The sequence below is a fragment of the Tripterygium wilfordii genome, chromosome 7 (assembly GCF_013401445.1).
Source record: "Tripterygium wilfordii isolate XIE 37 chromosome 7, ASM1340144v1, whole genome shotgun sequence".
In the NCBI taxonomy this organism is placed as follows: domain Eukaryota; kingdom Viridiplantae; phylum Streptophyta; class Magnoliopsida; order Celastrales; family Celastraceae; genus Tripterygium; species Tripterygium wilfordii.
The window spans coordinates 7,554,441-7,567,584 of record NC_052238.1 but is presented as its reverse complement, the minus strand read 5'-3'; the positions used below and the strand labels follow the sequence as shown (position 1 = coordinate 7,567,584).

At 35.9% G+C, this 13,144-nt stretch overlaps 1 protein-coding gene across 1 annotated transcript; it reads right to left on the bottom strand.

Moving 5' to 3' along the window:
• Positions 1-1,145: 1,145 nt before the first annotated feature.
• Positions 1,146-2,830, bottom strand: LOC120001702 (inorganic pyrophosphatase 1-like). The gene is made up of 4 exons (XM_038850126.1): positions 2,532-2,830; positions 2,313-2,434; positions 1,999-2,200; positions 1,146-1,653 (listed from the first exon to the last, which is right to left on the bottom strand). Exons 1-4 carry the CDS (start codon positions 2,667-2,669, stop codon positions 1,309-1,311), a joined length of 807 nt encoding a protein of 268 aa, XP_038706054.1. The 5' UTR covers positions 2,670-2,830; the 3' UTR covers positions 1,146-1,308.
• Between the last annotated feature and the right edge of the window lie 10,314 nt (positions 2,831-13,144).

Genomic DNA, 13,144 nt, shown 5'->3' with positions numbered 1-13,144 from the left:
TCATCTCCCGACTCCCAAAGTAGATGATAAGTCCATATATCACATGTATATATGTATTATTATGATAAAAGAATTCTCTTATGAGATTCCAAAATGAGGTCTTAAAATGAGATCCTGACTTTAGGGTTCAAAATATTTTTTAAAAAATATATTTGTATTTGGATCGGTCATTCTAACCCAAAGATATTTTTTTTGTTTGAAACAAAAATCAAATTTAATATGAAAAATGTATGGTAATTATGGATCGTTGGATATAAAACAAAACACATTTCATATACATTTCAGGTTGCATTTGATTTTTGTTTCGAACAAAAAATATATCATTAGGTTTGTAAGACCGATCAAAATATAAATATATATTTTTAAAATTTTTTAAAAATAGTTTGAACCCTAAAAATGAATCCTAAAAAATTAAGATCTCATTTTAAAACTTCATTTTAAGATATTATAAGAGGACTCCTCTATTATGATAAACTATTATACGTTTATTTATATATTTTACCCCCTTACTTTGCCTTTTTCTTGTGAATTTGTAGGCATATAGGTAAATAAGATCAAAATGGGCTTACAACGGACTAGTTGACGTACTGCTATTCGGACAACCATAACTTTTGGTACATAGCAGTGATTTTGGTGTTTCCAATTGCGTTGGAAACTAGCCTTCACAAACTTCTCACGGACACCAAATTTGCCTAATTTGTGTCAGAGCTCAGAAAACTATTGGCATCTGCAAAATGAGGAATAATGAAGAAAATCGGCCCACTTGCATTTGGTCCAATTTTAGGCCCAATTGAAGACATTTTCTCCTGCCCATTTAAAGGGCACAATGGAATAATTATATATACGTTGGAATTCTAAAATGCGAACAACTCTTTCATTGTTAATTTGGAACATGTGGTTCTCAAAGTAGTTAAGGAACCATTTTGTGATTATGTTCTAGTTTTTCTGATTATGGTCTCCAAATGGTTGAACCGTTTTCCTTTGTGAAAATATTTATTTATATTTATAAAATGATTTTTTTTTTCTATTTTTTATCACCACGAAACTTATCCTTTTTAACGATCCCAATTCTCCTATTACCCAAATAAAGTTGAATTCCATCACCTTTTTTTTTTTTTTTTAAAGTACAATTCCGTCACTCACCATTTCATAATGAAGTTGCTACTCTTATGATCATTCAAGCAAAATCCTTATACATTAATGGATGATCAAGCACTTACATGCTTTTCCTTTTCACAAACCAAAAGATAAAACGAAACAAGAAAACGGACCCCATTTGTTAAAATTACCCCCACATATAATATATAATTAGTGAGGAACCGAGAGTGGTTGAGGGAAGGCAGCAATTGATATTGTCTGCAGCTTGCAATCAGAAGAAGATGAGAACATCTGAGCAGCAGAAATTGTTTCGATAATCTGAATCAAAATTCGCTCCATGTCTTCCCCGTCGGTCCACTCGTGAATTTTGGCCTTTATCAGCATTGGATTTCTGCAAATTAAATCCCACACAGGAAAATTCTTCCTTGGCATCATGTAATCTCCCTCTGTCAGCTTCAAACTCGGACAATAATCACCAACTCCATCGCCAAGATATATCAATTTCTTCTTTCCTTCGGCAGCTAAAGAAGCTTGAATCCTTTCAATAATCACACCCTGTTTTTACAAATCATAATCAAAGAAAAAAAAATCATTAAACTATTGTTTACTAATTAATATTAAATGTTCTTATTTGTTTTAAAAATACTAATATTATAAAAACTCCCGTGTGGAAATGTTGTTTACAAGAATTTATTTTTTATTATGTGATTTCAAAAAAATTGGGACCATTCAGTGGGGTCCCCGAGGCTAAAGACAAATTTGGAACATGTTCCAAACTTCCTGCATAGCATAGATAATCACGTGTTGAGGAGATTTACGAATTGTATTTTTTTTTTCTCCAAATAAAAAATAATACTGTAATTCTGTGTGTTGTATTTTTATGAATATAAAATTGGGTACCTTGCACATATTGGGAGGGCAAAGAGAGCAACCATGAGAAGACTTGGTGAAATCATGGAAGGGGAAGATTCTCAGCCTCCCTTGTTCATCAACAAAGCCTGGGTTTGTGTTAATCTCCGAGAAGGAATCTGTGAGCCCATGATGCTCCAGAATTGTCTTTATGAAGAATAAATTCGCATCGCTAACTATCCTTAAATCACACCTGCAATTAACAATTATTATAATTATTTATAATCTCCACATAAATATATTAAAATAAGAACACAACATTTACTAATTAAAATTGAAGGATATATGTATTTTTTAATTTATACCCTAAAGCCTTAGCAGATTGGATAGCAGGTATAATCCTGGGATGAATTGGAGTCCGTTTTAGAACCTCCACAATGTCGTCAATGGTTTTGCCCTGTGAATGAAGCTCCTTCATCATCCTGTCCTGCAAATATATATATATATATATATAATCACAATTGATATCAGAAACTTACATAAATGGTGTTAATTATATATCATTAACTGGAGAAGTAACTAACCATGAGAGTGTTCCAGGGCATGGTGGGGAGGAGCTCATTGAACAAATCGGTGGCACCCAGCCCGTCAACCACCCAATTGTCGCTGTCGCAGTCGATAATCGTCTTGTCAAAGTCGAACACCACCACAATTCCGGCCATGGCACCACAAATTAACACCAAGATAATTGATTAAGCACAATTCTTGGCTTATAATATCAGACAATGGTTGAATGTTGTGTATTTATAGGAGATAGAAGAGGGTTTTCGTGTAGGAGAAGAGTCCCAGTTGCAAAAACGGATTCTTAAAGATGCCCAAAGGAATATCACGTGAACGTAGTTTCGTTATTAGTGGAAGGCAACCAAACCATCTTAAAGTCCCTTTAATTCCCCCACAATTTGGCTTAAAACACGTTGTCACTGCAGATAGTGACACGTATAAGAATATATGAGTAGAAGAGAATATTCTGGGAGAATAAAATATTTAGTTGGCCTTTCATGAAATAAGTATAAGAGAATATTCTGGGGGAATTAAATTCGGTTGGCCACCGTTGAAACGCACTTACCACTAAAAGGGTAGAATATTCCCGGTAGAACCTCGTCGGTGGCTCTAATCTCTATCCTTTTTGTGGCTGCTATAAATGCGCTTCATCTTTCCACAGTCGGATTTCCAAAGTCCATGGCATAATCACGATATTATCGTTTTATAACCCTAGAAATAGATTTGTTGTGCCAATTTTTATTTCAATCATATTCTAATTAGAAATCGCCCAACGATTAACAATTACATACACTCACTCATGCTATATATATACAGAATTGTCAAACCCACATGTTCAATTTGAGAGATTTCATTAGATATAGAAATATTTAAGAGAAAATTCACAAGACCATACCTCTGTTCTAGAGCTTTTTAACGTTGATAATGAGAAACTTTTTGTTATCTACATGCACAGTTTTAAACGTCGATTCAGGTGTGGAAAATTGGTGACAATTTCAATTTGATTTGCTTTTTGTCCAATGTTAGTATAAAATTTAGTTAATACAATTTTATGACATACGCATCCAATGTTAATTAAGTGCCACAATCCTATAAAAGTTTGAATAATCACTAATATTATCATTATCTAATAATATATAGAATACCACTTAGTGCAATCATGGTTTCATAATAAAGCCCATTAGTTGAATTCTTAGCCATCAAGGAATACCCAAATTGCCTTGGCTCACAACTCAGCAGATGCTTTGTTGGATGCATACTGCACTCGGGAGGAATTACGGATCGCTGGCCAACAATATATCTTGTTGATGTTTCTTTAACTGGAATCAATACTGTAGTTCACGTTAAATGAAAGTGTATTCTTCAAGAGAGAATCAATACTGCTGCAGGTATCTCCTCTTTTTCCTTATTTAATTGTATGTGTCCCACGTCTGGAATAGGTTGCAGCATAGTCTCCCTAGTTTGAGGGAATAGTGGTCATATGTAGGGAGGCAACTAATCTCATCTCTTTGTTTGTATGTAATCTGATAGGAAATCAATGAAAAGGGCATGCATTATTGCAAGACCCTAAATCTTTGGGAGGGTTGGTTTTCCTCGAATTAAACCATTACAAATTCACTCACCAAGAACACTACTGCAAAACGGGATCCAAGTTCCAGAGATAAGCCCCGTCACTCGATCAATGTCGCAAGCACGTAACAACTCAACTTCGCATTTGACTGATGTTCTAGCAGTTTGCAAGGACCATGGACGATCCCCAAGGGATAACAGACTGATGGTTGAGGGTATTTATAAGTCGTACGTAGAGCAAACCTTCTTCACTGTTTGCGCAATTAATATTTGTTTTGTAAATTATTTGAATAAACATTCACATGAAAGGGAATTGTATTCATAGACGTTAGACCATGGTCCAGCCCATGCTGTCTTGGTACCTAGCCCATTCATTTCTATCAATCATGAAGCCCAAGTGTGTTACTCGGCCACGGTGTCGTCCCTTCTGTTTATCTTATAACCGTTTCTTGATTGGACTATTATTTTATTGTATTCTTTTTGACTTTCAAACACAGATGACCGTTGGTCATCTGTTTCAATGCTCTGTATATTACTCTCTCTTCAGCTTGCTTCTTGTAAGCTTTTATGTTGAACTGAATACGACTAATGAATGTTTTGTTCAATCTCAATCTCTTCTTGAAATATTACTTGGTATCGGAGCTTTGATGGCTCACAACAAATTCAAGGTATTGGAAAATCGTAATTCTAATCCTTCACCTTCAAACATTTCCACTTTGCCAAATGTGGGTATTTCCACTATGCCAAACGTGGGTATTTCTTCTTTCCCAGCAATGACTCAGGTTCAAAATCCTTTTAGAAATCCATATTACCTTACCCACTCAGATTTTTCTTCCAACCTGATCTCATTGACGTTAACGGGAAGCAATTTTCATCTATGGAGCAATCAAATGGAAACAGCCCTCAAGGCCAGAAACAAGATGGGATTTGTCAATGGGACTCTGCAAACTCCTCAAGAAAGCGACCCTGTTCATCAGGATTGGGTGCAATGTGATTCTCTGGTCAAAACATGGATCACAAACTGTCTAACAGCGGATATTCAAGCTAGTGTATCAACTTCAAGTTCAGCGTGTGAGCTGTGGAAGGATCTGAAGAATAGATACTCTTCTGGAAATCCCACCAGGGATTTTGAATTGGCTAGAGCCATTTCGAACATCAAGCAAGGCAACTCAACAGTTACTGAATATTATGCCAAGATCAAGTCTCTCTGGGATGAGCTCTACCAGTACAAAGAAATTCCAAGCTGCAAATGTGGAAAATGTGTTTGTGAAGTAGGAAAGGTCTCTCTGGTAGACAAAAATAAAGAAAAATTGATGCAATTTTTTATGGGGCTCAACGAGTCTTTTGATCATGTCACGAATCAAATTTTATTGATGGATCCGCTACCTGAAGTAAGTAAAGCCTTTGCACAAATCAGCCAACTTGAGAGGAAGGCTACTGTCATTCTAGATTCCAAGAAGCAAACTTCAAATCCTAAAGAAACCAGTCTGCAAGAAACTTGGTGATGCAAGTCACAAACAGAAACTCCTACAATCCCACTAAAGACTTCAAAGGCAACAAAAGGTCTCAAAATGATAAAGAGAAGTTGTTCTGCAAATATTGTAAGAAGACCAACCATACAATTGATAAGTGTTTCAAACTAGTTGGTTTTCCGGCTGACAGCGATTTCCCAAACAAGAGGCAAGGGCAGAACTCTTCAAATTTCACTGAGAAGAGGAATGCTTCAAATGTTAACCAAGTTGAATTCTCTGGACAGAATGCTCAAAGCTCGGGCATGAATCTGTCAGGTGAAGAATGTCAACAACTCCTTGCATATGTGAAAGCTAACATGACAGGAACAAATGGTGCGCAACTCATACTGCATCAGTTTCTGCGGTTGGAGGTAACAATTTTCTAAAATGCAATTGGATTATAGACACGGGTGCCTCTGATCACATTATTTGTATGCTTAGCTATTTTCATACATGTAGGAGACTGCATGATGCATACGTAACATTGCCTAATGGCAGAAAGCATGAAATCAGTTACATAGGAGAAGTAAAATTAAGAAATAACATTATGTTGACTGGAGTTCTCTATGTTAAGGATTTTAACTTTAATCTTATATCAGCAAGTAAACTAGTTAAGAATAAACCATGTAGACTGATATTCGATGAAAACACATGTGAATTGCAGGATATCATCACATTGAGGAAGGATGGGATGGGAATAATGCTTAATGAGTTATATTATCTACTTGAAGATTTAAAGCCAGAAAAGAAGCTTTTGGGAGTTGTTAGTGCAGTACAGAAGAAACAGCTTTGGCATGAGAGATTAGGCCACCCATCCACTAGAATATTAAGAATGATTGGAGATGGTTTTGTTGAAAATTGTGAAAACTATTCAGTTTGTATTATGGCAAAGATGAAGAGAATGTCTTTTTCACTTAGTCAAACTAGAAGTATAAGTGTTTTTGATCTTATACATGTGGACATATGGGGTCCAAATAGTATCACCTTAGTTGAGGGTTTTAAGTATTTTATGACCATTGTGGATGATTTCTCAAGAGCTACATGGATTCTATTGATGAAAGCAAAATCTGAAGTTAGAACTCACATTGAGAATTTTCATAATTATGTTAAAAATCAGTTCAATAAAAGGATAAAAACAATTAGAACTGATAATGGCTTGGAGTTCAACATGCATGATTATTATAATAAGGAAGGAATCATTCATCAAAAGACTTGTCCATATACTCCTCAACAAAATGGAGTGGTGGAAAGGAAACACCAACACATTTTAAATGTTAGTAGGGCCATAAGAATACAATCTGGTATACCTGAACAGTATTGGTCTTACTGTGTGATGACAGCAGTGTTTTTGATCAATAGATTGCCTTCTAGAAACATAGATAAGAAAACTCCCTATAGCATATTGTATAATCAGGATTCAGATTATAACATGATGAAAGTTTTTGGATGCCTAAGCTTTGCTAAAATTTTGAAACACCAGGATTCAAAATTTAGTAATAAAGCTAGAAGATGCATATTTTTGGGATATCCTAGCAATGTGAAGGGATACAGATTACTTGACTTAGAAACAAATGAAATATTTGTGTCTAGGGATGTGATATTCCATGAAGAAAACTACCATTTTAAGGATAAAGAGATTGATGATCTAAACAGAAATGACCAAAGGCATGAAAATCTGCATAGTATTAAGAATACTGATGGTGTTCAAAAGGATAAGGTAAATGAAATCAATCCATTTGGAACAAACAAAAGGAATAGGAAATCCCCTACATACTTGAATGACTATGATTGTAATGTTGTGCTTAACCACATCCCAGAAACGAATTCCTACTTGCATAAACCTTGTGCTGTTATTAATCATGATGTTGTTTCTTATAAACATTTTTTGGCATCCATCATTACTCATAGAGAACCTAAAAACTACTTGGAGGCTTCTAGATCTAGTCACTGGGTTGAGGCAATGAACAATGAAATTTCAGCTTTGAATGAGAATAACACTTGGACTTTAGTTCCTCTGCCAAAAGATAGAAAGGCAATAGGATCAAAATGGATATATAAAATTAAATATAATCCAGATGGCTCAATAGAAAGACATAAAGCTAGGCTTGTGGCACAAGGATATAGTCAAACATTAGGTTTTGATTATCAAGAAACCTTTGCACCTGTAGTTAAAATGGTGACAGTTAGGATTTTTTTAGCTTTAGCCTCTTGTAACAATTGGATAGTTCACCACTTGAATGTTCATAATGCCTTCTTAAATGGTGATCTTCATGAGGATGTTTACATGAGAATGCCACCAGGATATGAAAGCCATAAAACAGGTTATGTATGTAAGCTGAATAAATCATTATATGGTCTTAAACAAGCATCTAGGCAATGAAACATCAAATGCAAGGAAGCTCTCCTTAATTTTGGATTTAAACAATCTAAATGTGATTACTCATTATTTGTTTATACAAGAAATGGTTCTAAGATATTACTGTTATTGTATGTAGATTATATGTGTATTGGGGGTGATAATCTAAAACTCGTTGAAGAAGTAAAGAAGCACATAGGAAACTGTTTTAAAACCAAAGACTTAGGTGACCTCAAATACTTTCTTGGTCTGGAAGTAAACAGATCTATTAAAGGGATGATAGTTTGTCAAAAGAAATATATAACTGATCTTTTATCTGATTCTAACTTTCAAGATTGCAGCATCGTCAATTCTCCTATGGACACAAATGTAAAACTGTCTGTGAATCAGGGTGATGTCTTACAAGATCCCATGGTTTATAGGCGGTTGATTGGTAAGTTAATGTATTTAACATTGACTCGACCAGATATATCCTATACAGTTCATCTTCTCAGTCAATTTATGAGACTTCCCACAGACCAACACCTCAAGGCTGCACATAGAGTTCTCAGGTATCTAAAGGGTACATCGAATAGAGCTTTATTCTATCCTGCTAATACTCCGTTTCAAGTGCAGGCTTACTGTGACTCTGACTGGGCAGCATGTCCAGATAGTAGAAGATCAACTACTGGTTATTCAATCATGCTTGGAAGCTCTCTGGTAGCATGGAAATCAAAGAAACAACATACTGTATCAAGGTCCTCTGCTGAAGCTGAGTATAGGGCCCTTGCTTCTGTCACAAGCGAACTTGTATGGATAAATGCTCTTCTTCATGAGATGAAGATTCACATGGTGAAACCTGTTCCTTTGTTTTGTGATAGCAGAGCTGCCATACATATTGCGACCAATCCAGTCTTCCATGAGCGGACCAAGCACATCGAGATTGACTGTCATTTTGTGAGAGAGAAAGTTGAGAAACAACTCATTCATCTTCACCATATTCAGACAACTCAACAACCTGCAGATTTGCTGACCAAACCTTTATCTGTAAATCAGCTTAACCATCTTCTGTCCAAGCTCAACATCATTGAAACTTATGTCGAGCTTGAAGGGGGGTGTTAGACCATGGTCCAGCCCATGCTGTCTTGGTACCCAGCCCATTCATTTCTATCAATCATGAAGCCCAAGTGTGTTACTCGGCCACGGCGTCGTCCCTTCTGTTTATCTTATTACCGTTTCTTCATTGGACTATTATTTTATTGTATTCTTTTTGACTTTCAAACACAGATGACCGTTGGTCATCTGTTTCAATGCTCTGTATATTACTCTCTCTTCAGCTTGCTTCTTGTAAGCTTTTATGTTGAACTGAATACGACTAATGAATGTTTTGTTCAATCTCAATCTCTTCTTGAAATATTATTTAATCAATATATTAACTTAGGCCAAAACCAGATGTAGACACAACGTCTACGTGCAATGAATGGCTATTAAAATCTGACATACATCCACTATTTCATCACGCAGCATATACTCGTTCCTTAATTTAATTATACTCCGACAATAAGATACATGATGACCATGTCATTCTCCATCAATGCGCGCAGTGAATGAAATTGACAACACCCATTCAATTGAGACCATTTATGATAAAGAAAAAAAAGGAATATAGTATATAAATTTTTTTACAAGTTGCCACGTGGCAGGTGTACACAAACCAAAATTGCTTGTGTGGCTTCACAAAAAAAATTCACATTCTCTCAATTTCAGGTTTGAAGAATTGTATACATAAGTTAAGTATTAGTATTTGTATTACGCCAAATAATTATTGCCTTTAGAGAACCTTTTGTCCGGATAGCCCTACATTTCTAGAATACAAAACAGCAAGTAAGATGTCTGGACACCATCCCTCACCTTCTGCCTAGACACCTATCCAAGGTGTCTAGACAGTTAGAGCAATTCCATGTCCAAGGCACATATGTCAGGAAAGATGCCTAAGGTGTGGATAGGTTAATGAGTATCCCACATCGAAAAAATAGGGGTACCAACTCTAGTTTATAAGGATCCAAGGCACCCTCACCTGGTAAGCCTGTTTTCTGGGTTGTAGTTCTACCTTGGACCTTATGGGCCAGGGTGGGTATTCATTATTGGTGTTTTCATTGAGAGAGTCGCGTGTGCGGAGAGGACTGCCGTCCGGGAAAGGGCTGTCGTCTGAAGGGCGAGCGGAGCCGCCAGGCAAGCGTAGCCGACTACCGTAGACGTCGGCTGTCCAAGGGGGGTGGTTTAATGAGTATCCCACATCAAAAAAATAGGGCTACCAACTCTAGTTTATAAGGATCCAAGGTACCCTCACCTAGTAAGCCGGTTTTCTAGGTTGTAGTTCTACCTTGGGCCTTATGGGCCGGTGTGGGTTTTCATCACAGGTGTCCAACTCTACACTTCTGAAGACAATTTTTAAGAGGGTTCTTTGACATTTAATGATTATAATCAATGGGAAACGAGTTTATAAGGGTAGATAGATATTTTTGAGAAAAGGGTTAAAACCCTAATCTAAGGCCGGGTTGCCTCTCATTCCATTCTTGAAGCCTCCATAGTTGTAGGAGTAGATTTAGATTAGTTTATCTCTCTAGATTTCTTTATTTTTCTTAGTTCCCCTCTTGAATTTTATGTAAACACTGATTTAGATAACAATAAACTAGATGTTTATCATTATTTTCATGAGTGGCTAGTTCTCTCCTCTAGTTTCTAATCCCAAAGGGTGGATGCAATTTTCGATTGCTCAAGGTATGTGTATAAAATTGTAGCTTCGATTTCTCTCTTGCAATTCTGTGATAGTTATATGTTGGGTACATATGAATGGATATGCTATGTTGTGTTTTCTTGATTCGGTGTGTGAATCGGGTTCAATGACTATACAAGGGCTTGTGGGACATTAATTCATAAAACTTGGTATGTTTTGCGCTAAGTATTCATCATAAATCCAAGAATCCAATTTAGACGCTTGAATTAAAGTCTTGAATGCCCAATGCATGATTTATCCAATTACTTGAGTTAATTGCATAGCCACTAATTATGTGTGTTGAAATTGGTTTGTGTGGAATTCATGGAATGGATGTGGCAGAGTTATGATTAATTAATCTTTGAGTGTGAAACTAAGGTGATAGCAAAACCGAGCCCCAATGAAGAATATTAATCTATAAGATTGGGTGACTACCCATTTGCATTCATTGTAGACCAAGAGGCCCAATGGCCTTCATGTTCGAGTGGAAGTCTTTATGCCCAATTTATATTGCATATGTATTATTAATGATATCACACAATTATTTCATTGTACATGGCTGTTTTTGTTTGTAATAATACCTTGAGCATGAGAATTGAATATCCATCCGGACGGATTAGATGTTAGAGCTTTTACTTAATTGTTTTCTTTATCCTTGCTTTAGATTGATACTTGTTCACATGCTTACCGAGTCATTCGGTCCCTTTTATTTTATTTTATTTTATTTTTGCATCTTATTCATTATTCTTTACATTTAACTCCTTAGTTAATTATTTGTATTCATCCATCAAAATTGGACTAGCTTTCTTGTGGTTTGATACCGATCTCACCGTTTTATTACTTTCCGACTACCTTGCAATTGAGGTAAATCCACAAACTTTCCCCAAAGTGGCATTGAAGTCTATGGATGGAAACCCCATCAAACTGAAATTCTCAAGAGTGGTTGATTGCGTGCTAATTTCAGGTTCTTTAGGTTTAAAGACTGTATGGTACAAAATAGCAAAAGTGGTTGAAACAATGCTGAAGAAGTAATGTTTTGGCATAGTGAATTTGGATATAGATTTTGTGGTGTTTTTCTAGCCCGAGACTTTGAGCACTATGGATTGTCCCCGACCAAGCTTGAGGTATCATCTGTTTCGGGTTTGGACCCTTATGGAATTATTTCAGGATAATATCCACACCTTCTCCTCTAGAACCCGTGACTTCTTGGTAATGAAAAAGTAAATACCCAACTTACCACTCACCATAGAGGCCCAGACCCAAAGCGGAATATACCTTAAACTTGATCGGGACGGTCCGTAGTGCTAAGAGCCTCGGGCTAGGAAAAATCCTGCACTACAGATTTTAAATGGAGGAGAAGGTGAAGATGGGATGGTATCAACTATCAAGGAAAATGTGGCTGAGAAAATTTGATCGATGGGCAATTGTTGTTTTATTTGTAATTGTCACCATGCAATAGAGATGAAAGCAATGGGAGAATTCAATTTTATATGTATTATTGAGGGATGGTTTAGACACATATTTAGCATTAATTTATTGTGTTTGTTTGTTGTTTTGAAGCCGAGAAATTTTATTTGCACACCATCAAATTATTAAATTTACATAATTTTTTTAAAAAATTTTTTTACATATATATATATTCATATTTAGCATGACATATAAACTTTTTTATTAAAAATAAAAAATTAATATATATTAACATATTGAATTAAAAATACTAAATCTACACAATAATTCTCTAAAGGGAAAAAATTAGAACTTACAAGATGGAAAGGATGACAGTTTTTTATGCTTGGAAGTTAAATAAGAGAAAAGATCCAAACTTGTCTTCGATTACAGTACTGTAATAAGCTGAAAGCATTCTAAATACATCCTGGAGCAAATCTTTTACAGCTTTAGCACTTCCTCCAAGCTTATGAGTCACTTTTACCATGATCGATTTCCAGTCAGCATTGCAATCACAAGGAAGTTTCCTAGCATTCTTGGAAAAATCAATGCTGACAACATCAACTGGGGTAGCAAGGCAGAATCTGAAAGATAAATTCAGAAGGTGTCAAGTTCCTGCTATGTACCAGAGATTTGCTGATGCCTCTCATGACTGATTCTCTTCAGTCCTTGGGCACAATAGACGCCTGCCTGCGTCTTCTTGGACTGGGAGACACGTCTTCCCTAGCATTGTCTAACGCATGCAAGTCACAGTCATCGTCTTCATCTAATTATGTGCTCCGTGGCCGGAATGTTAGATTGAGGACTCGAGAGAGGTGCAGGTTGAAACGAATGGATGTGTTGTCTGGATATTCCTGAACTCGGTAAATGTTGTGGTTTTGTTTATCATGTGTGTAAACTTAACAACTTCCTCTCTAATATTTTACAAGTAAATGACATTTTGATCCATTCTTTAAATTTTGAGTGTAAACTTATAAAATTTTAATGTAAACTTATAAG

What these genes read in the sequence shown, in the direction of transcription:
- LOC120001702 (XM_038850126.1), bottom strand. Translation starts at nt 2,669, where the DNA reads ATGGCCGGAATTGTGGTGGTGTTCGACTTTGACAAGACGATTATCGAC. An exon ending in CAATCTGCTAAGGCTTTAGG is followed by an intron (nt 2,201 to 2,312) that starts GTATAAATTAAA and finishes TGTTAATTGCAG; the next exon opens with GTGTGATTTAAGGATAGTTA. An exon ending in GCCCTCCCAATATGTGCAAG is followed by an intron (nt 1,654 to 1,998) that starts GTACCCAATTTT and finishes TTGTAAAAACAG; the next exon opens with GGTGTGATTATTGAAAGGAT.